The following is a 25230-nucleotide window of genomic DNA, read 5'->3' on the forward strand; positions in this document are numbered from 1 at the left end:
TATTTTAGTTATGGTTATGATTGTTCAGTGCTGGAAATTCCTTGTGAGTTTCTGAAAGCGCATACCAGTACATCCATAAAAATGTTCTACATCCTGGCGACAAACTCATGTCGAGCATCCACGGATCTAGAAAATAACTATAAATAAAATCTCATCTGCTCTTGAATTAAATTCTTAACATTATATAGAACGACCAGCAAAGTCTATATCAGTGTTTTTCATTTTAACGTATAATAACATGCAACAAAGAGATTTGTGTTACTAATATACGGTACGAAATATTTTAGGTTAAAAATACTTACCTTTGTACAGCTATTTATGTCAATTTGTTTCGATTAGAAACCGTATGTTGTTCGAATTACGCGCGTATATTTCGAGGCGGAGTCATTTCAGCTTCTATCGTACACACTTATCAGATTTACCAATCATAAGGAAGTAAGATGATAAAGGTCAATTACAATGATATGTTCTTATACGATGCTACATTTGAGTAACAGATATTTGACATAGAAATGTACATTTGAGTTCGTCTTCCATGTTACGTCAATTGCGTGGTGTTGATGGGAGGAAAATGGTAGGTGTAACTCTGCTAGTGCAGCAGGTCTGCATGTTTGTTGCTATTTGACAACAGTTCGCTTGTGATCTTAGCGTACAGTAGATTTATAGTGCACAACCGTTTCTGCACATCGAACGTTCGTGGTGCATTTCATTTGATGTTTAGTATTATTTATATCATCTAGGTTATGTTCCCGAGTTTGGCGATAGAGAAAATTGTTTTACTATTCCTTTACACAGAACAGCTAGTTTTCCCGTTTTACCGATTCAAATAGAGTTTTAGCATTGCCTTGTAGGCCGAGACGGTCGCTCTAGTGTTATGTGTGTCACCGGTACTGGACGTCTCTTCTTTCAAGGTTGTAAACGAAAAAAAAAGAAACAAATGCATACCATTTATCACGTGCTGTTATACAATTTAGTACATTATTTTTGGTAGTGTTATTGATGATTTTTGTCACCTTTCAGAAACCAGAACACAAAGTTAAAACCAGATATGTTCAAGGTGCGTACAAAGGACACTGGAAATCATATCATTCATGCTTTGAACCGTACATTTAAGTTGTAGAACAAGTAACTTGAATGACATTTGAATATCTTGCAGAACCAAAATTGTCAACAAAGTAATTATTGTAGTAGCTGGAAAATATTTAAAATCACTCCAGTAGGCTTTTTAATGTTACTGTCAACAACTTCTCTTCCCCTCCCTCTCATATACAAGGCGTCCTCATATGAATGTTTAGAATAATAAAAACTGTAGTATCAGCAGAATTGACGTTTCATAATGTGTGCCAAAACAAAATGATACGGACCATTTCTGCAGTTCACTGTTGATATAGCTGCAATGATTAATTGTGGATAATTAAGATTTCAAAGCAGCAGTTGATTCTCAATATTCAGTGATGTAGAGATGTTATCAAGTGCTTTTTGTCACAGGGATAAACAAGGATAAGTTTTTAATGGAAAGTTTTAGTAGTCCATGTGGGAATAAACCCTAGTTTGTGTAAATAAAACTATTGCCATCAGACCTACATAGACCTTGGGCAATACAACAGTTCATCACGACCCAAACTATGTATTAATCTATCAGACATCAATAACTTTTACAACATTTACAAGTAAATGCAGAAGTATTACATACTCAAATAAAAGATTTCAAGAGCAGGTGAATGAAGGGGTGTTCTCAGGACGCAAAAGATTTCTGTTTTTTTTTTACACATAGGTGATGTCTGGTTAAGAGCTTGTTGGCTACTCAATTACCATCCTCCCATTGGCTACCTCCAGCTGCAAACTATGATGCAGCTGTTCTTTAGGACAAATACAGACTTCAAGAAGATATCAGGAGCGAGAAGAAACAGGTTTTGGATTACCTAACTGGTCAGCAGGAAAAGTTCATTTCCAGCACTAATTATGTTGAGTATCAATGAACAAAATAGAAGAGCATTGTACCATACACTTTAGATAGGCCTAGGCATATGCCGAGTGGAGTTGTGAGGGATGGAAAAGACGTGCTGCGGTTAGACAGCTGTCTTAGGAAACTGCTACAAAAGCAAAGATAACTTCACTGAAAATTCAAACATAGCCAGAGTCTCACAGACAAACAAAAATTAAACAAAACCAGAATTAATATAAGGATGGCCATGCGTGAAGAGTTCACCAAATTTGAAAGTAAAATTCTCTGTGACAGAAAACCCTAAGAATTTTGTTTATTTGTTAAATGACTAGATGGATTGAATCCATCTATTCAGGCCTCTGTGAACATGATGGAATTGAAACGCAAGACAATACAAAAAAGGTTGAAATACTAAACATTTTTTCAGCACTGTTTCACAGAGGAAGATCGTGCTATAGCGACTCCTTTAAACAAATGACAAAATGGCTGCTATCAAAATAAGTGACCACTGCTTAGAAAATCAACTGAAATAGCTCAGCAGGGAAGGCCACTGGACCTGATGGGATACCAGTATGATTCTACATAAGATATGCAAAATAATTTGTCTCAGAGGAGTGAAGTGTTCCTGATGATTAGAAAAAAAACACAGGTCATTTCCATTTTCAAGAAGGTTCACAGATGCACAAAATTGTAGGTCTGTATCACGTGACATTGGTCAGTGTTAGAATTTTGGAACATGTTTTGTGTTTGCGTATTATGGCATTTCTGGAGGCCAAAGGAACCACAATGGGTTCCAAAATCAACAATCGCATGAACTGCAGCTTGCTCTGTTCAATCTTAAGACCCAGTAATCAGTAGATACAGGTTCCCAATTAGATCTCGTGTACCTTGATTTATGGAATGCCTTCAATACACTTGCACACGGTGCCTAATGAACAAAATACAAGTTTATGGGAATATCTGCCCAGTTGTGTGACTGGATTGAACAGTTTCTAGCAACCATTACCCAGCATGTCATTCTGAATGGAGATATGTCTTCAGAAGTAAAGGTAGCTTCAGGTATGCTCCAGGGGGGTCATAGTGGACCATTCCTTTTCACAATATGCATGAAATCTAGTAGATAACATCAGAAGTTCCATGAAACTTTCCGCAGATGAGGCTGTTACATACAGAGGAGAGAGTGCTAGAAAATTGTTTTAAAATGCAGGAAGATCTGCAGGGAGTGACAGTTGACCCTCAACGTAAAGCAAATGTAATGTATTGCATATATGTAGTCAGAAAGATGCAATTTTATTTATGATTACAAAATTAAAGAACAATCACTAGAAGCAGCTACTTCCATAAAATATGTAGGATTAGATGCGTACAGATTTGGTGTGGAATGACTACATAAAAATAATCACAAATTAATTGTAAGAATCCTCATGGAGTATAGCCCGTCAACAGGGGAAGTAGCTTACAAAACATTCGCTCTACAAATACTTGAATATTGCTTGTCAGTATTTTATCCGATAGAACTGATAGAGGGAAATTCAAAGAAGAACAGCACATTTTGTTACAGGTTCTTTTAGTAAATACAAAAGCATCATAGAGCTGATCAACTAACACCAGTCCCAGAAGCTGCAAGAGAGGCATTCTGCATCACAGTGTGGTTTATTGTTAAAAGTTGTAAGCATGTATGTTCGTAGAAGAGTCAAAAGCTATATTCCTTCCTCCTATACATATCTTATGAAAAGGCTATGAAGGTAAAATTAGAGGGATTCGACCTCACACACAGGCTTACTGGCAATCACTCTTCCGCAAATTGTCAAAGACTGCAACAGGAAATGGAGGAAGTGCTGTGGTACACAAAGTACCCTTTGCCACACACTGCGACGTAGCTTGTGGATCGTAGATAAAGATACACAGATTGTGAATACCATACAGTAAACTTTTACCTATCTTGTACTCCACCCTTGCTCCCTCATTGGAACTACTGCTGCCCCTGCCCCTCCCTCCCCCCCCCCCCTCCTTCTCTCCTCCCTTCCTCCCAACATCCTTCCTGACAACCTTCAAATGTGCCTCTGCGTTCAGCTTTGTGGCATACCCAGCTTTTTGTGGCTAAAATGTCTAAACTGCATACAGATTCAGCATGAAATCCTGGCAGCATATGGTCCAAATACAATGTCATGTCCAGTTATAGTGTAATTATATCAACAGTTTGACCAGGAATACACAGATAAGGCTAATGCTAACTGAGAAGGAATGAGGATATTGCCCCATACAATTTCCATATTTTCAGCAAGCTGAAGGAACATCTGGGATGAATGATTCTGCAGTGATGAGGACATTCACACAGCAGCTCTCGAATGTCTTCGTGACCAAGGAGTGGATTTCTAGTGTCGAGGAATTGAGTGATTGGTAGAACATTCCAACTGATGTTTAAAGAAACTTGGTGACTTGAAAAACGGTGTATGGCTTTGAAGTGTAGTGCAGAATTCAGTAAAATTTACTTGGCATAGTGTAATAATCTGTAACTCACTTTTTGAAGTCACCTCATTGAAATATGTTGTTTATATATCAATGTTCCGCGTGTTGTGATGCATTGCCCCCATCTGTTATCTCCTTGTTGCAGCCAACCAGCCCAGTGCAGCTTTCTCCTGTGGAGGAGCAGGAGAAGCTGCTGGATGAGGCCCTTGGTGTGGTCAAGGTGCAGGCCTTCCAGATGAAGCGCTGCCTAGATAAGAACAAGCTCATGGATGGGCTAAAGCATGCATCCACTATGCTCGGTGAACTGAGAACGTCGTTGCTGTCACCGAAGAGCTATTATGAACTTTGTATCCTTTACTTATATTATATATCTATACTGTAGTGTGTGTTCAGTATTGTAATGCCAGAATATCAATTACGATGTGAACTTCACTCTAGCCTTCTCTTATTATGTAGAAAAATCAGAGAAACCAAGTTTATTGTGTGTGGATGTTACAAGAGTTTTTCCTTGAGCAAATAACCTGTGTGCCTCCCTTGGGCCAATATTAATATCTCCACACATTACAAACTTTACCTCTACACTCCCAAGCATGCCTCACCTGTTTGCTGCCCTCACCCCTCTCTTAAGCCTTGAATGTATACAAAGGTTGCCCAAAAGAAACTGAACTTATTTTTTTGTTATTAACTTATTTATTCACATTTGGAGCATAAACCATCAATCCCTTCAAAGTACTCTCCACTTCCAATAATACATGTGTCTTTTATTGCATGTTTTAAAATATTGTTTACATTCATCTTTTGTGATGCTTATCAGGGTCTCCATCGTTCCTTTCTTCAACTCAGCAACATCGTCAAATAACTTTACTTCCATGTCTCTTTTTGTTCAAGGACACAAAGAAAAAGCTGCAAGGTCTGGTGAGTATGGGTGGGGGGAGGAACAGGGGTCATACCATTTTTGGTCAAGAATGTCATGTAGATATGGCTGTGTGAGCAGGGGCATTGTGATGGAAAAACCAGTCACCCAACTGCCACAAATAAAGGTGCTTCCGCTGCACACTGTTGCACAGTCTTTTCAAAACTTCCATGTAGAGAGAGCCTGGTTTACTGTATGACCCTGCGGAACAAACTCTGAATGGATGACTCCTCAGATTGAAAAAATAAATCAGTATTGCTTAATGTTAGGTTTCACCTGACACTCTTTCTTGGGGTGAGGTGAACTTCTTCCACCGACTTTATTGTTGCTTTGATTCTGGATTGTAAGTATAGCAGCAAGTTTTATGACCTGTTATAATTTTTGAAAAAATGTTTGGATGATTTCAGGCCTCTTCTTTCAAAGCATAGCATGTTTTCATGCAATTCTGTTTTTGTTCAGCGGTCATGGCTTGAATTAAACAGCCGTCCTTTTTGTTCCTGAATATTCTTTCGCAATTCGCTGCACTAAACTCAGTCATTCCCAACAGCTCCACAATTTCTTCAGTGGTCCATTGTCAACCTCTGTTGATGATTGCATGAATGTTTTCAACATTTTCATGTGTTTGGGCAGGGCAAGGACGACCATAATGAGGTTTGTCATCAGTTAACATTTCACTATTTTTTAAATGGGAAAACCACTCAGACACTTGAGTTTTTCCTATAGCATCTTCATTGTATGCCACTTTTAACGTTTCAAGAGTTTCTGTTCCATTTTTTTACAAAGCAGAAAACAGAATTTCACGACCTGATGCTGTTTACTAAAATCAGCCATTGCAAAAATGACAATTGCACAAAAAACTTGCCACTATAAACTCTGCCAAAACTAGTCCTGACCTACTTGCGTACAGACTCTGGAATGTTCACTCTGCAAAATGCGGTATTACAGAAGCTCTTCCCTCCATAAAATTAGTTCAGTTTCTTCTGGGTACCCCCACATAATGTGCTGATGTTGGATATTTCTCTGTTTAAATAGTTCGGCTTTCCTGATTTTATCGTGTTTTAGTTATTTATAAAGGAAAGAACATAAAATAAGCATCTTGGCCTATGCTGCAAATAAGTCTGTTACAGAAACTTTTAACTTGTATTTGCACATGTTGGCTTTGCCAACTCATAACCAGTTTGCTACTTTCCAATCTAACCACCAAGTGAGACGCCACAGTGGTAAGACAGTGGACTCCAATCTGGGAGAGGTTCAAATCTCTGTCTGGACACCCAGATTTATGTTTTTCTTTGTTTCTTGAAATGACTAATGCTGTAATGGTGGCACTGAAAAGAATCGACCAATTTCCTTCTCCTCCTACACCAATCCAACCTTTGCTCCATACTAGTGGTCTTGTCATATAAACTCATTTTCACAGTTGATGTGCAGTATATAGCTCATAAAATGCGCTAATTTGTCTAGTTATGCAATAAAAACTTTTCTGAATTTACCTTCTGTTTTTTTTATAGCAAAAATTCCATTAACTAATGGAGCTAATGTATCCTGGTTACACCGTAGATCAATCTGTTACCACAGCCTGTAGTTCATAGTCACATTACATGCCTTCACACATGTTCACAACCAAAGGGACATGCTCCAAGCTAACGTAGATTTTGGGCCATGCTACAGATTAGTCTGTTACCAGGGAGGGGAAACTGCCAGCATGCTCTGACAGGAGAATTCTATTTCAGGTTCATGTGGGTCTGCTAGGTGTTGAGCCCTGCCCTAGCAACTGCTTTTCACTTGTTACAGCTGTTTATGCAGGTAGTTCATTTGTAGACACCTTGACAACGAATGTGTAGATATGTCAATCACAGACGAATTACGTCACCTAGAGCTCTACCTCCTGGATGAGTTTCAAAAGGGTCGAAAAGTTGCAGATCTCTATGAACTGGTGCAGTATGCAGGCAATATTGTTCCTAGGTTGTAAGTATCTATTTGTAATACTTTTGTCAACTACCTCTAACAATTGTTTTTAATGGTGGGCGAAAAAAAGTGCTGGTAATGGTGAAATTTGTTTTCCTTAAATCAGTAGTAGTTTTAAAAGTTGGACATAACGACCACAGACATGTTTCATGTGATCAAGATTGTTTGTTTTTCTGTAGCAGTAGTGAAATGTTTACACTGGAGAGGAGGGAGGAGAGGAACAGGTTGAAAATTAGGTTTTGCAGTTTAAATTTATATAATCTAATCGTTAAACAGTTTCCTATTACAACATTTCATGACTTTCCAATTTGTTGTCTGAATGAGGATTTTTGTTATGGACATGGCATTCTTTTGTCCCTTTTTTGTTTGCTGTATACGGGAAACAAGTGTTGCTATAATTCTTCAAGAATATTTAGATACATAGTGAACTTAAATTTATAAATAGCATGGACTAATACCAAAGCAATATGTTTAATGTCAGACATAATCATTATACTTTATATTTGCTGATTAAATGAACCTGTGTCACTGTTTGCTGCTAATAAAGACATTGAGTATATACGCGCTGTGACAACGAATCTGAGAAGTTGTCTACCAAGTTACCACTTACTTTGTTGCACTAACTTTGTAAAATTTCTTATTCCACCATCACTAATACTGAATTTTCATTATGCTTCCAACTCCTCTATTATTGCCTAAATCTTGCAATGGACTTAAATATGTTAATAACTTGTGACTTTCCTCCTGGCATGCCTGTAACTTAAAGCTGATTTGATTTGATCGGGAGATCTAAAACAGCTTAGGTCTAACCCACCACTGCCCGCACCGAAACTAGGTTTATTGTGCGGTATCGCTCCCTGTATATCTAGTGAAGCCAACCAGTGCCCTTAAATAGTGCAAGGAGACCCTCTACCAGTTTTTGTTAGACACAGTTTCTTCAGGTCTAGTTGTCCCGAAGATTCTGTATCTTTTACTCTCCAATGCCATGCATTCAAAGATTAGGTGTGATGCAGTTTCTTCACCCTCATCACAGATCCTACATTTAGGGTCCTCTTCCATTATACCCAAGTGAGTAGGTGTTTTTTGAAGTTCCCATGGCCGGTCATCAGTCCAGTCATGAGTTTGATCTCTTTCCTGTTCAATCCCAGGATTACAGAGCTTCTTTTAAAACATAGCTTGGGCATCATTACCTTACCATGTTTTTGTTTATGGACCTTGGTCCAATATGCTACGTGCTGTTTCCTAAGCCAGTTCCGTAGTTCTAATTTGATCATAGCCTTGGTGATTGTCAAGACAGGTTCCGGTCCAATAAATGGAGTTGTTGCCCCCATACTAGCCAATCTATTGGCTTAATCATTGCCACAGATCCCTGAGTGGCCAGGGACCTACACTAGGTCCACCAGAGCCCTGTGGCAATCTGCAACAATCTTAGAGCTTGTTGCAGGAGCTGCCAATGATTTCAGGGCTGCCTGGCTGTCTGAATATATGTAGATGCTATGATCATGTAGCACCTACTCATATTCTCCTCCACACATGCCCTGATTGCAGTAATTTCGGCTTGGAATACAGAGGCCAGTTTCCCTAGAGAGATGCTGCTCTCCAGTCTTGGCTGAACTCCGTACAACCCTGCCCCAACGCCTTGATCTGTTTTCAACACATCGGTGAACCAAACGATGTCCCCTGTACAGTGTCGAACTGTTTTCTCCCACTGCTCCCTACTTCCAATTATTATATTGTAGGGCTTGTCGAAGCAGTTAGGAGCTATTATATAATCAGCGGGCATTTCCCCACCCATACCTATATTTACCTCACTCACTATGTTAGTGTGTGATTCTGGATATCCAAATGAGACCCAGTTTTGGCCAGTTTTAAGTCTGTATGTCCCAGCTGCTGCCTCCATCTTAACCCAAAGGTGAAGTGGAGGCATGTCCAGCATGGCTTCCATTCCAGTGGTTGGTGTGCTGCTAATTCCGCCTTTTATGGCTAAGCAGGCCAATCTCTGCACCTTAGCAAGCTCTTTAACAGCAACCCGCTGTTCTACCTTCTTCCACCACACTACGGCCTCATAGGAAATTCTAGGTCTAACCACTGTGGTGTATATCCAGTGCATACCCCTGGGGCTTAAGCCCCAGTTTTTGCCACAAGCCCTCCTAGTACTCACTAAAGTGCTTTTTGCCTTGGAGCAGATACTCTTAATATGAGGGGTCCAAGTTAGCTTCTCATCCAAGGTTACCCCTAGATATTTCAGAGTTTCATCGAAGAGCTTTAGATTCCAACTTGCACGCTGAATATGTCTCTTCGTAAATGGCACCACGACAGTCTTCTTAGGATTAATTCTTAGATCCTGTTTAATGCACCATTTTTGCACAATGTCCAACCCTCCTTGTGCCATATTCCTAACTGTGTCAGTGAATTTGACAAGTATTACCACGACAAGGTCATCTGCGTATCCTTGGCAGAAGCACTGTCTGGAATTTAGTTCCTCAGTGAATTCGTTCACCACTAGATTCCACACTAGAGGGGACAAAACTCCTCCTTGTGGGCAGCCTCTAGTGGTCTTAATACCATCTTTTCATTCAACATGGTAGCCTCTACCTTCCTTCCACTAAGCATGGCTCTGGTCCACCTACATATAGTGGTCCCCAGATCATGCACCTCTGCTGTATGTGCGGTTGGATATGGGTGTGTGTGCGAGTGTATACCTGTCCTTTTTCCCCCTAAGGTAAGTCTTTCCGCTCCCGGGATTGGAATGATTCCTTACCCTCTCCCTTAAAACCCACATCCTTTCATCTTTCCCTCCCCTTCCCTCTTTCCTGATGAAGCAACCTTTGGTTGCGAAAGCTTGAATTTTGTGTGTATGTTCAGGAAAGAGGAAAGGAGAGGGAAAGACGAAAGGATTTGGGTTTTAAGGGAGAGGGTAAGGAGTCATTCCAATCCCGGGAGCGGAAAGACTTACCTTAGGGGTGAAAAAAGGACAGGTGTACACTCGCGCGCGCGCGCACACACACATATCCATCCACACATATCCATCCACACATATCCATCCACACATATACAGGCTTGTGCCTGTATATGTGTGGATGAATATGTGTGTGTGTGCGAGTGTATACCTGTCCTTTTTTCCCCCTAAGGTAAGTCTTTCCGCTCCCGGGATTGGAATGACTTCTTACCCTCTCCCTTAAAACCCAAATCCTTTCGTCTTTCCCTCTCCTTTCCTCTTTCCTGACGAGGCAACCGTTGGTTGCGAAAGCTAGAATTTTGTGTGTATGTTTGTGTTTGTTTGTGTGTCTATCGACCTGCCAGCGCTTTTGTTTGGTAAGTCTCATCATCTTATATATATATATAAAAACAAAGATGATGAGACTTACCAAACAAAAGCGCTGGCAGGTCGATAGACACACAAACATACACACAAAATTCGAGCTTTCGCAACCTCTGGTTGCTTCGTCAGGAAAGAGGGAAGGAGAAGGAAAGATGAAAGGATGTGGGTTTTAAGGGAGAGGGTAAGGAGTCATTCCAATCCCGGGAGCGGAAAGACTTACCTTAGGGGGAAAAAAGGACAGGTATACACTCGCACACACAAACGTATCCATCCACACATATACAGACACAAGTGTATATATATGTATGGATGGTGTGTGTGTGTGTGTGTGTGTGTGTGTGTGTGTGTGTGTGTGTGTGTGTGTGTGTGCGCGCGCGCGCGCGAGTGTATACCTTTTCCTAAGTCACAGACCGGGCGCTAATGATCTTTGCAGTTTTGCGCCCTAAAACCATAACAAAAAGAAACTCTGCCTCCCTCTTAAGGAATAGATTTCATACTGTGAGATCATAGAGTTGATCTCCCTGCTACACCCCCACTCCCTTTTACTGGGTGACTGTAATGCCACTCACAATTCATGGTGCAACTCTTAAACTTGACCTTTAAATACTGAGTAATTTCTTCCCCACTCATTTCAGTTCGGAACTTCGATAATTTTTTAGCCATTGACCTCAAGGTCTGCAGCCCTAGTGTTTAAACTTTTTATATACCATTTTCCTCAAGAAGCCCATGAGACCAGTGCTGTGATGCACAGGCAATCATGTTGGTTATTAAATACCACAGGATGACTCTTGAATAATATGAGGCCACAGATGTTTTTCTGGAGGGCTCCAAAAATATGGAAATCACACAGGGGCCGATTGGGAGTGTATGGAAGATGTGTAAGGACCTCCCGCTGAAACTTCAGCAGTGTAGTCAAAACCACCTTGACGATATGTGGCCTGCCCTAATATTGTTTAGAGTGCACTGCAGAAGCTGAAAAGCTCTTACACATCCTCCATACAGTCTCAATCTCTCCCCATGCAATTTCCAAATTTTTGGAGCCCTGAAAAGGTGAACACCTGCATACAGTCAGGATTCTGTGGGCAACTACAAACATTTTTCCATGCAGACACTGATCATCTTGTCTCACAATTGGATAAATGTATTAACAGTTTTGGCAATTACTCTTGAAACAATAAATAGTTTACTTACTTTTTTTGTCTGTCTCATTTTCATTTGACTGTGTCGTAGATCATACAACATAGGTTTTTAGCAGCAATAGCATTGACATCAGTGTAGATATTTATCTGTCAAAGAAAGAATAGTTATAGTGATTGTATTATTTATTTACTGTAGTGTATAAAAGTTGTAACTGGCTTGCAGGTATAATATTATTGCCAGTGATGAAACCCTGAAATGGAAATACTGTTTCAGGTATCTGCTGATTACTGTAGGTCTTGTTTACATAAAGACTGGCACATGCCGCAAGCGTGATTTATTGCGTGATTTGGTGGAGATGTGCCGCGGGGTGCAGCATCCCCTACGTGGTCTCTTCCTTCGCAACTATCTTTTGCAGTGTACACGTAATGTGCTGCCCGATGTTGCAGACGTAGATGATGAAGCTGAGGGAACGGTAAGAGTGACACACACACACAAACACAAACACAAACACAAACACAAACACACACACACACACACACACACACACACACACTCACTCTTTCTCCTGACAGTTAAAGACTTTTGTAAATAAATGTTTGTTTTCTGTGACTCCGTTGCTAATTAGCTCATTCTGAAGACAAGTAAATTTCTACTTCCTATTTATATGAACTGTGTAATATTTAGTAACATGAAATTGTGATGCTTTTATAGGTGCGAGACTCAATTGATTTTGTATTAATGAACTTTGCTGAGATGAATAAACTGTGGGTGCGTATGCAACATCAAGGACATTCAAGGGATAGAGAGAGGCGAGAAAAGGAACGTGAGGAGTTAAGAATTTTGGTTGGGACAAACCTTGTGCGCCTTTCACAACTGGAGACAGTCAACCTTGATAAGTACCGCAAGGTAAGGCATCACTGTGAGAACATCTTATTAACAAAATTTATAAGAACTAGTTTATAATGCACAAAGTCCCAGAAAATATTTATAAATTATGAGGGTTGCCATAAAGTTTTACTCATCTGAAATCAGTTAATATGAAATGTGGTAATGCTTTAATCCTTCCCTACACATTCACCCTTAATTTCAATACATTTTTCCGAATGGTGGATGGCTTGGTGGTGACCTTGTTTATAGAAGTTTTAGTTTGACCTGTTCAGGAAATGTTCCACCTCAAAAACCACCTGTCATGATTTTGAAAATGCCTGCCACTCAGTGGTTTCTTTATCTGACAAAAGAGGAAGAAGTTAAAAAAAAAAACACCTTGAACCACTGAAACATGTCACTTCATAGTCATTACATATGCACTGTGGGTTGGCAGTATGTGAACCAATTACAGCCCAGCTACAAAATCTGGTTCTGGCATCAACACTACCACATTGCCAGCTTCTGTGTAAACATTGTGCATTAGTGTGCAACTGCGTGCTTCTATATAGTCATGTTATGTTACCACTTCAACTAGTGTTTGTTTATTACCATTTGTGGCATTAGTCATGCTTGGGAATTGCTATGAAGGATGCAGGAGTTTTACGAGCAAGAAAAAGAATATTTATTTTCAGGGCCATGTATCAGTTCCTGCTGATAAAGGTTTAGAGCATACCTCAAAAACTGGACTCAATCAAAGAACTAAAAAGTGTGAGCAGTTGCTTAAAATAATTAGCTGGACAGAAACTTTTGCTCAGAAAAGCTTGTGTTATTGCGGCTTGTAGTATTTCCGTACATAAAATTGTTGGGAAGGGTATACATTCAGTTAGATGGTTAGATGAAACCTGCACCCAAGCTGGAGAAGCAGTTGATAAATGCTGGATAGGTGATTCTCTGAATAGCAGTGGTCATCAGCTAACGGGAAGAGGAGCCAGATAAGTTGTGGCCCATGCAGGTTCTTCAAATGGTTTTATGTGTGAAGCCCTTTTAGACTTTCGATCGAGAAAAACCTGTGATTACCAGGAAGATATGGACCATCCACTATTTCTCCAGTGGTTTTTAATGTTACAGCAATGGTTGTAATAGATAATGCACTTTGCCATTCTGTGATATTAGACAAAACTCCAACAACTTGTGACAACAAGGAAACTATGCTGCCAGGGTTGCAGGAGAGAGACATTGCTGCCGACATGAACATGACAAAGCTACTGTTATTTTCACTTGTAAAACAAAATAAACCTGTGATATGTGTATATGTTGTAGATGAAATTGCAAGGAAAGGAGGTCATATTGTAATTCGTCTACCACCTTATCACTCCCGTTTCAACCCGATTGAATTGGAGTGATGTTAAGACTTAAATTAGAAATAATAACAAGTCTATTACCATAACGGAAGTAGAAAGGCTATTACATCAGGTTTTGCTTCCGTAGGCACCACCTCATGGGCAAAAATGTAGACATTGTTAGTAAACTTATTAGAAAAGCACAGACCATAGGTAGAATTCTGAATTAGAATGAACAGTTAATGATTTCTCCTGATGAATAACCACAATGGTAGTGTTGGTGCTGTTTCTGATGATAACTTTTGTTTATTTATTTACAACATGCTCCATTACAGTATTTGTAAAACTAGGGGTGTGGGGGGGGGGGGGGGGTGTACTACTGTTTTGTGTTGGATGATGATGTGAGGGAAGGGAGAGGGCGGAACCCTGCGCCTGCACATTGCCTCCTACCCCACGCAAATAGCACAAGGGGGTCCACCATGCTGCACATCTCCATCTGACTGACATATCACTATCAGCAGTGTCAGATGCTCTCACTTTGAGGCACACTGTGGAGAGGTTTGGTATTTAAACCAGGAAATTGGCAGAAAGTCTTTTGATCAGGAACTTCAGGCCACTGCCTCTCCTCCCCTTGCCAGCCAAATACTGGCAGTGAAAAATTCAGTTGGTAGTGGAAGAGAACTGGATGAGCCATTGACTTGGTAAACTGGTGAGTGTAAATGTATACAGAATTAAGTCTGTCTCTCTCTGCAACCAAGAATGCTGTACATCTTTTTCTTTATTTCATTCTACAATTGTGAATAGCGTAGTCTTTCGTATGCTTAGGTTTACATTGTTATACAACATTTCATGTGCAGCTGTTATGGTTACAATTTGGAATGATGTCTCGGACATTGTTATTAACTTTGGGTGTTGTTTATTTCCTAGTTTTGTGTACTGTCAAATGCTTTCTCTGTAGTGGTTCTCTCCATTGTTGGAAAAATATTCTTTGTTGTCATTATGTATACATACATTATTATGTGATGGCTTATATATATATGTTGATTGTAACCTACATTTACAAAACATGCTTCAGAGTTGTCAGCCATGGGCATGTGCGGTGGCAGCTATTGAAATTTCGCAATCGCAGTATAATCCACTACATGCGAGCTGTCAAATGATATATTTCAGCGGACCAGGTATAGGTACCATGTCAAGAAAATAAAGGGTTGAGGCAAAAGTTTAGAGCCCAAATATGCAGCATATGTGACTGCCCTGCGCAGAATGAGGGGTGGGGTATTATCTTGGAGCAAAAATGCCCCTTGGACAGCTGCCTGTGACACATCATCTTAACATCCTACGAAAGACAGTACCAGGAAACGTTCAGCAACACCTTACCCAATTATGGTTGGGTCTTTGCCTCACATGCTTCTGCAGTTGGCTTTCTGCAGAGTCGTATTGACACCCCCAACATGTGCTTTGGTAATTAGGTAACTGCTGCCTAAGTTTGGCAGGTGTTTTGAGCAGGTCCGGACAGGTTTAGAACCAAGGGGGTTACGATCTTTGTGGTGTTCAAAATATTGTGCAAAATACTGATCTATGACTGATTTTCACTTTTTCCACTATCGCTTTAATACAATAAGCCAATCTTGAAGTACCAGGACCATCATTGTGATTACTGATTCATCATCATTCAGATTTAATTTACCATAATGGAAGCATCTGCATCACATAACCACTGTGTCATATGGTGAAGCATGATATCTGTGCACTTCAGCCAACTCAGCGTGGACTTACTCTTTCATATGCAAAAAATGAATTATTGATTTATGTATTGATGTGCTGTATCATTTCGTTTTTGCCCCTCTAATGACGCCTGTGGTGTGGTGATTTTAATGTGTACAAAGGCTACAGACATGTACCTGTTAACAAACAAAAAATTAATAAAACAACTTTCATTTCTTAAGATAGTGGTTAAAAGTTTGCTTACCCTTCGTAATGTTTGCATGGATTTGAGATTTTGTGCAAGATTGTTATGTCTCTAGTAATGTGATATTTCAGGTAAGTGAATATTGCCTTTGCCTGAGCTTCTTCAGAGTGCAGTTATTGGTTTGTGTTTGTACATTTCAGCACACATTTCGTTACTTGGAGAACCTGTGAATTCTATCATGTGTGCCAGCATTTCTTTGCTGAAAATTGATGTTTTTTCCCCTGTGATTATCTGTACAGTTTGTTTATTCCTATAATGGATTGCTGTGAGTATTACCTCAAGTGAGTAACGGGAAAATTAGGCTCTCGTGCATTGTGGGTACAGCACAAACTTGTAGCTAGTGGTTTCATCAGAATGACTGTAACAGGTTGGCTAATGAGCGCCTTGTGGAGACATCTCCAATAGTTGAAACGTATTTAATAGTCATCACTGGTTTAGAAGCAAGAATACAGACTCTGTGCCTTTCAGGCATAAATGAAGGTGATACAGTTGGATGCTGTGGGGAAAGTTTGGAAAGGAGTGCAAATGCAAATGTGAAAAGGTCCATTCGCAAGAGAATACATGGCGATACCTCTATGTGGAACATTAACAGTTTGTTTAGCAAGTTGCGAGAGTCCATTGGAGAAGAGCCTCCAAGAATTGAAACAGTAAGAATGCAGCAGATTTTAACATTGTTAGGGAACATTATTCAAATCCAGATTTATTCCAGGAAACAAGTGGTGTGGAACAGGGCAGAGCATTGTCACCGCTCCTCTTCATTGTGTTCTTAGATGATATAATAAATAAGGTTTCAGAAGAAAAAAAAACTGGAGAAAACAAGACTAAAGCAGTGTTTTGTGGATGATTTGATCTGAGAAAACTAGTGGTGGTGGTGGTGGTTGTTGTTGTTGTTGTTGTTGTTGTTGTTGTTGTTAAGTTTCAGGAACAGTTGGATGCTTGGGAAGAAACTGAGAGACAGTATGGAATGAAATTTAATATAAACAAAGGTAAGATCCTGATTACAGTGCGAAAGAAAGATAAACCAACTAGCAGAATAAGGATTGGAGATAAACAAACGTGTGATACAGGTCAATGGAAGAAATGAGAGAGCGATTAGTGAACATGGCAGACAGGCAGAAGCATTTCTGCAAAGTTTCAGGAGTCTGGTTTGGAACAAAAACATCCCACTAAAAAAGAAAGGAAGTAATACATAAAAGTTGCTACGACCCAACACTTGACCTACGCATCTGAAAGATGATTAGTGAAGAGAGAGATCTAAGCAGATTATAGGAATATGAAATGAGATTCCTGGTAAGTTGGAAAGGAGTAACAAGAAGAGAGAGGATGAGGAATGGAAGGGTAAGAGAAACCGTGTAAGAGGAACCTCTGCAGAGCAGGATAGAAACACCAAGGCCAAGATGGTATGGGCACTTATAGAGAATGGAAAACAAGAGGATTCCGAAGAAGATATATGAAATGGAGATGAAGCAAATGGCCAAGAGGAGGACCAAGGTTATAGATGGCTGAAAGGTTTGGAGACTCTAATCAGTAATGTTCACTTAGTGCACTTATTCAGGCAGCATGTTCAGTCCCAAATTGACACAGCTGTAATGCAAGTTAGTATCGGGAAAAACTGTATATTTTGTTGGTGACTGTTAGCTTAACCCCACACCAGCTTGTACTAAATTTCCTGTATACTTAAATACAAAGGGAATGGGTTGGTAGATTAAGCTGAAAGTTATATTGTAATGAATGAATCAGTTCATGATAAATTATAAAAGGATTAGACTTCATCCTAGATAAAGTTACTTGATAGATATCCCTGCTTGAAGGAGATTCTCTTAATAGCAGAAACTAGTTCAATAAATAGGGAATGTACAATGGAAGACCAAATGAGCTTACGTCAAAATGTGAGGGGGAAAGGGTGGGGGTTGGGAGAGGAGGATAGTAGTTCAGTTACTTCTACACTGAAGCACCAAAGAAACTGGTATAGGCATGCATATTCAAATGCAGAGATATGTAAACAGGAAGAACATGGCACAGCGATCAGCAACACCTTTATAATACAAGTGTCTGGCGCAAATGTTAGATCGGTTACCGCTGCTACATTGGCAGGTTATCAAGATTTAAGTAAGTTGGCATACCAATATAAAAAGTTAAGCAATGATTGCAGCAGAGGTGGTATAGGATGTGACACCCTCCATCCAACAGTTTCCGGCCTCACTGTCCTCTGTCCTGTCACCTCCCACAATTTGCTGCCTCCCCTCGCACTCATTGAGTGCTGCTCACTCCCAGTGCAATCATGCTCTGCCAGGCAGCTCCGATTCTTCTCCCTTCACCTGTTCCCTGCTATCCTTCCCATTTCTCTGCCCCACTCCAGATTATCACTCCTATTTTATGCATATCAGATGCATTCTTGCCGAGACGGCTTGAGATAGTGGTCATGTTTGTAAGAGGTGTGTGTGTGTGTGTGTGTGTGTGCGTGTGTGTGTGTGTGTGTGTGTGTGTGTGTGTGTGTTTCTTTTCTGAAGAAGGCTTTGGGCCGATAGTTTATTTGTAACAGTTTTATCATTGTGCCTGTCTGCAACTCAGCATATCATCTTTATAGCGAGTAGCAGTCTGTTCTTTTCATAATATTGTTGATATTCCAATGTAACCTAGACATCAAGCCTCCCCCTAATCAACAAAGAAATTCGAAAATCGGTAACCAACCTTAAAATTTATAATAACCAGATCAGTAAAAGTTATTCTGGCACTCTCCATATCAAAAACAAATGTAATAAATTTGCACCTTCTGCTGAAAGAAATAATTAGATTCAGCAATTCTCATTGGTTATTGTATCCAATCATCCAATTGACGACGACCAACATTAACAAATAACCAACATCAGCATGTGACATGAGAGCTGCAAACACTAAGTGCACAGTAGTCAAAATCCCTGTAGTTAACACGACAGTATCATAAGAGTGAAAAGCATTTTATCCATTCCACAATATCAAAAGCCTTCTGCAAATATACAATTTTTTTTTAAATTATCAACTATTATTAATTGTCATGCTAAAATTAACTAGATTGTCCCTAGTTCTAAAAGCAAAGGCGGCGGGGGTGGTGGTGGTGGTGGTGGTGGTGGTGGTAATAGCATTAGCAGTAAACATAATTTTTCTTCTTCTTTGTGCAAAATACCCTGTACCTATCACTCTGCAGTAAAATACTACATTTGTATAAATTCTTGACTTCACTCTTCCTTGTTAAGGGGAGTTGGAATGCCGGAAAATGGAAAAAATTCACATTTTCAGTTTTTAACCTTATAACTTAATTTGAAATTTTCTGCTTAAAATGGTGCAAAATTTGTTAAGAAATTCCAATTGGAAGTATTTTTATTTAATTTTTCAAAATTACATGTGCGCCCAGCAAAGTTACCCATCTTGTGATTTGTACACATTTAAATCTTCGCATTTCCGAAAACATTACATATAGAAGGCTGTGGATTTCACTCTTCAGTTGTAGAATCTTTGATCCTTCCATAGGTACCATTGTTTTTACGACTAGCTGTGTTTATTGTTCAGTTTTTGATCTGTGAGTGTTTGTTTTGAGCCTCGAGTTTAGTTTGTCGCTCATTTGGAGTTTGTTATCTGTCTTGTTTTGACTTTCAGTGGTGAGTGCGTAGTTTCTACGATGCCTAGGAGTGCATCATTATTTAAAAAGCGAAAGTTTCGCGGTAATAGATTTACAAATAACGTTTGTTCAAGTGATTCTGCTTCAGCACCTGTTGATGCTGGTGAAAGTTCTGACGTTTGTACAGCTGAGATGTGTGAAGGAGACACGCCCACCAGTGCATCAAAAAAGAAGTTATCAAACTGTGCAAGTGAAATTACAGATGAAGCTTCTAATGAACAATATGTTTTAGTCGACTTTCCTGTTTTTACTGAGTTTATGAAGAAATGTTTGTGTTGTAATCTTTGTGGAGGTTCTTTTGATATGAACATAACAAAATCTATAGGACTTTCCTGCAAAATTGCTATAGTTTGTGCCAGTTGTGAAAATGAGACCTGTTTTTGGAGCTCTAAAACATGCAGTAGCAATTTGTTTGAGAGTAATATCAGGCTAATGTATGCAATGAGAGCAATTGGTAAAGGACATACTGCTGCTCAAACATTTTGTGCCATAATGAATCTTCCACCTCCACCTGCTAAAATTGACAATTACACTGAAGTGATAGGAGATGCTGTTCAGTCTGTAGCAGATTTATCAATGAAAGCTGCTGCCAGTGAAGCAAAATATATAAATGAAGGAAACCCAGATATCCCTGTTGCTTTTGATGGAACCTGGCAGAAAAGGGGTCACACATCCAAAAATGCTGTTGCTACTGTTACTAGTGTGGACAGCGGTAAAGTTTTGGACTATGAAGTGCTCACTAAACATTGTTACCATTGTGCATCTGGTAAGATAGAAGCAGCTCACATATGTAGCAAGAATTATGAAGGTACGAGTGGAGGCATGGAGGCTGCCGCTGCTGTGAAAATGTTTAGCAGATCAGAAAAAGAACGGGGAGTATTTTACACAAAATTCCTTGGAGATGGGGACTCCAAGGCATACAAAAGTGTTACAGAATCCATGCCATATGTCAATAAGACAATAACTAAACTAGAATGTGTCGGTCATGTTCAGAAACGAATGGGCACTCGTCTAAGGAAACTGAAACAGAATCTGAAGGACAAAATTTTGTCAGATGGTAAAACCATTAGAGGTCGCCTGTCAGATAAAATTATAAATGAATTACAACAATACTATGGTATGGCAATAAGAAATAATGCAAATAATTTGCAGGAAATGAGACAAGCTGTATGGGCCACATATTTACATCGATCATCAACTGATGATAATCCTCAACATTTTGCTTGTCCAGATGGTCCTCAGTCATGGTGCAATTATAGAAAATCTCAAGCTACTGGGGATCCTTATCACCATAAAAATTATATTCCATTGGCTGTTATGGAAGTAATTAAACCAATATATAGAGACTTGGGGCATCCTGATCTTCTGCGAAAATGTCTTCATGGTTGTACCCAGAATCAAAACGAGTCGTTCAACAACCTCATTTGGACTCGTGTACCTAAGAATGTATTTGTTGGGATAAAAACATTGAAATGGGGAGTCAGTGATGCTGTTATTTCATTCAATGATGGTCATATGGGTAGGCTAAAGGTCATGGCAAGGCTCGGCATTGCTCCTGGTATCAACACCATCAGAGGTCTTCAGCTTCTGGACAGCGTGCGAGTAAGGAAGGCTCAGTATGCAGCTGAATTTAATACAAAAAAAGCAAGGGCAGCAAGGAGAAGAAAGCTTCTAGGTGAAGAAGAAGAACTAGAAGATGACCCTGATTACTCTGCTGGACACTTTTGATAATAGAATAAAAGGTATTTGTGAATTTTCATAATAAATTACTTTAATCGCATTTTCTGGCATTTGACATTTTTAGTGTTACATGTACCTTTATCTCATAAACCACTCAACCAACAACATTCAAATTTTCAGAAATGCTGCAAAACAGTTCAAAGAGGCCACTGAACTAGAATCATGACAAGAACTGGCTTATTCTCTGAACTAGGGAAGTTTATGTTATACTTTTTCCAATAAAAAATGGCTTAATGGTAAAAAATTCATAAATACTATACCAACAAAAAGAAAACATTGGTTCTAGTTCAGTGGGCTCACAATATATGCTGAAAACCTCTGCCAGAATTTCAAAGTTCTGAAGATAATAGTTCCAAAGAAAAAGGTACACAAAGTTAGCAAATTTAACATTGGCGAGATAGGGCATTCCAACTCCCCTTAAATGAAGGTATCATTGTTATGTTTATTACTCATACCTTTTTAAACTTAGATCACTGTATATAAATAACACTTCCATATAGAAATGCTTGATATTTGTGTTTTCCTGTTTCAGCTTGTGCTACCAGGAATTCTCGAGCAAGTTGTTAGTTGTAGGGATGCTATTGCTCAGGAATACCTGATGGAATGCATCATACAGGTAAGAACGAACACTTAAATCTACAGGACCACATGGGAAAGTTAATGTTGGTAATTGTGAAGATCTCTACTGTTCGTAATAGTATATTAATGCTTCTGATAAAAATTTAATAACCAATTGTAACTTTTGACATGTTAATATAATAGGGGGAAACATTCCACGTGGGAAAAATATATCTAAAAACAAAGATGATGTGACTTACCAAAGGAAAGCACTGGCAGGTTGATAGACACACAAACATACACACAAAATTCAATCTTTCGCAACCAACGGTTGCTTCATCAGGAATGAGGGAAGGAGAGGGAAATACGAAAGGAGGTGGGTTTTAAGGGAGAGGGTAAGGAGTCATTCCAATCCCAGGAGCGGAAAGACTTACCTTAGGGGGAAAAAAGGACAGGTATACACTTGCGCGCGCGCGCGCACACACACACACACACACACACACACACACACACACACACACACACATCCATCCACACATACAGACACAAGCAGACATTTGTAAAGGCAAAGAGTTTCGGCCTGAACTCTTTGCCTTTACAAATGTCTGGTTGTGTCTGTGTATGTGCGGTTGGATATGGGTGTGTGTGCAAGTGTATACCTGTCCTTTTTTCCCCCTAAGGTAAGTCTTTCCGCTCCTGGGATTGGAATGACTCCTTACCCTCTCCCTTAAAACCCACATACTTTCGTCTTTCCCTCTTTCCTGGTGAAGCAACCGTTGGTTGCGAAAGCTTGAATTTTGTGTGTATGTTTGTGTTTGTTTGTTTGTGTGTCTATCAACCTGCCAGTGCTTTCGTTTGGTAAGTCACATCATCTTTGTTTTTAGATATATTTTGACATGTTAAAGTGTATGTCAATACAGTCACCAATTTATTATGCTTTGGGTAACAATAACAGTTTTTTTTAGAGCTTTACTATGGAACATACTTCTGTGTAAGTTACCATTGCTGTGGCGAATCCAATAGCTGTAACTAAGCTTTAAAATCTCTGCCATATAGGGCTTCCACAATAGCTCCTTGGTGATCATCCTGTGACATTAAAATCTTTAGTTGTAAATAATGCCGTATAGAGAGAATTAACTGTGTACAGAAGAGATAATGCAGATGTCTGCTCTGCTTTTGGAACATTAAATCTCAATATTACCTTGACCTTTGAGATTAGATAGCCAGAGGAGAACTGGAATGTAGATTAAGGTTTTTGTTGGTAGTGATTCATAATTTATTATGAACACTTGTATATATGCAGACGCCAAATATCGGAATGCTTTATCTATAATTGTTGGCCTCATTTATTAGTGGATGTCTTTCCTCACTGTAGTGCTCGCCCTTTGCCAGTATTATCTTTCTCATGGTGCTAACAAATAGTTTTGCATAAAATACTATATTTAAGACTGAGAATAGTTAGTTGTTTCAGCCACATATCATTTACATATGTTATTCTTAATACAAAGGGAGAGAGACTTAAAAAGTTAATTCGAACATGCTGTGATCTTCAGTCCAAAGTCTAGTTGATGCAACACTCTACATGCTATCTATCCTGTGCAAACCTCTTCACCTTTGCACAACTGCTGTAGCCTACCTCTTTTTGAACCTTCTTGGTGTATTCAGGCCTTGGTCTCCCTCTACAATATTTAATCTGGACACTTCCCTCCATTACCAAATTAGCTATTTCTTGATCCCTCAAAATGTGTTCCATCAACTTATCCCTTTTTTTAGTCAAGGTGTGCCGAAGATTTCTTTTTTCCCCAATTTGATTCCGTACCATCTCATTTGTTATTCAGTCTATCCATTTAATCATCATTCTTCATATTTCACAAGCTTCTATTCTCTTGTCTGACTTGCCTCTTGTCTACATTTCACTTCCATAGAAGGCTGCATTCCAGACAGATACTTTCATAAAGTGCTTTCTAGCACTTAAATTTGTATCCAGTGTTAACAAATTTCTCTTCTTTAGAAACACTTTTCTTGCCATTGCCAACCTACATTGCACTGTATATTGTGTCTACTTCAGCCACCATCAGTTTTTTACTGACCAAATATCAAAACTCATCTACTAGTTTTAGTGTCTCATTTCCTAATGTCTCTCAGCTTCATCCAATTTAATTCAGCTATATTCCACTGCCCTTGTTTTGTATGTTTTGGTCTCTTATTGCTCATTTAATTCATTGTCATAACTCAAAAACAGTCATTTTTAAGAAAGAGCATTTGAAAGTTTATCAAGGGCTGTCATTTCAAGACATATATGCAAGTACCAAGTTTGACTATTTGACAATATAAACTATTGCCGTAATAATGAGTATTGAATTTATGAAGTAGCCCACATGCACACTTTTGTCATTGTTGTTACAAAAATTTTGCTTAATGTACAACTCAAATCGAAATGTGGCGTTCTTGTCACAAATTAATGTTGGTGATAGTTGTCACCAATGTCCATGTCTCCTTACGCAAACAAAATAAAATAAGGGAAAGGCCACGATGAAATGTTACACAGTGAAATAGTACCATCAAGTGCAACAAAACATAAGCATCAGCTGTATACCGTTGTTGTTGTTGTTGTTGTTGTTGTTGTTGTGGTCTTCAGTCCAGAGACTGGTTTGATGCAGCTCTCCATGCTACTCTATCCTGTGCAAGCTTCTTCATCTCTCAGTACCTACTGCAACCTACATCCTTCTGAACCTGTTTAGTGTATTCATCTCTTGGTCTCCCTCTACGATTTTTACCCTCCACGCTGCCCTCCAATACTAAATTGGTGATTCCTTGATGCCTCAGAGTGTGCCCTACCAATCGATCCCTTCTTCTAGTCAAGTTGTGCCACATATTTTTCTTCTCTCCTGTTCTATTCAATACCTCATCATTAGTTATGTGATCTACCCATCTTATTTTCAGCATTCTTCTGTAGCACCACATTTCAAAAGCTTCTGTTCTCTTCTTGTCCAAACTATTTATCGTCCACGTTTCACTTCCATACATGGCTACACTCCATACAAATACTTTCAGAAACGACCATCATCAGTAATTTGAAGATGATTTTATTGCTTGTTAACATATCACTTTTTTTATGAAGACTTCTAAAAGTGTGTGTAAGTCTTTGAGATAAATTTCTTTGCCAATAAATCGTGAAGGCATTCTTTCTTCATAGAAACTAAGTCTTTCTTTTCACAACACAGTTACTGCTTGTAAATATTTGCTGTAGGAATTCTTAAAAAAACACAAAGTGAACAATTTGTGGTAACTCTGATAACTTTCACATCTGTCACTTTCAAATATTTCAGCTTAAGAGAACTGACCAC

General features: G+C 39.2%; 1 protein-coding gene across 2 annotated transcripts in view; it reads left to right on the plus strand.

Annotated features, from left to right (window-relative positions):
• Positions 1–375: 375 nt before the first annotated feature.
• The window catches only part of LOC126091844 (vacuolar protein sorting-associated protein 35), a 93606-nt gene continuing 68751 nt past the window's right edge, over positions 376–25230 (plus strand). Inside the window, exons 1-7 of one of the 2 annotated variants that reach the window (XM_049907101.1) lie at positions 704–911; positions 1021–1057; positions 4560–4761; positions 7169–7292; positions 12028–12226; positions 12466–12660; positions 21858–21941. In XM_049907101.1, coding sequence (XP_049763058.1) covers positions 1049–1057; positions 4560–4761; positions 7169–7292; positions 12028–12226; positions 12466–12660; positions 21858–21941 — 813 coding nt within the window. In that variant the 5' untranslated portion in view covers positions 704–911; positions 1021–1048. Of the gene's footprint in view, positions 575–703; positions 912–1020; positions 1058–4559; positions 4762–7168; positions 7293–12027; positions 12227–12465; positions 12661–21857; positions 21942–25230 lie in introns of those variants that run through there. The other variant, XM_049907100.1, reaches the window with a different exon arrangement.

The sequence above is a fragment of the Schistocerca cancellata genome, chromosome 7 (assembly GCF_023864275.1).
Source record: "Schistocerca cancellata isolate TAMUIC-IGC-003103 chromosome 7, iqSchCanc2.1, whole genome shotgun sequence".
NCBI lineage: Eukaryota > Metazoa > Arthropoda > Insecta > Orthoptera > Acrididae > Schistocerca > Schistocerca cancellata.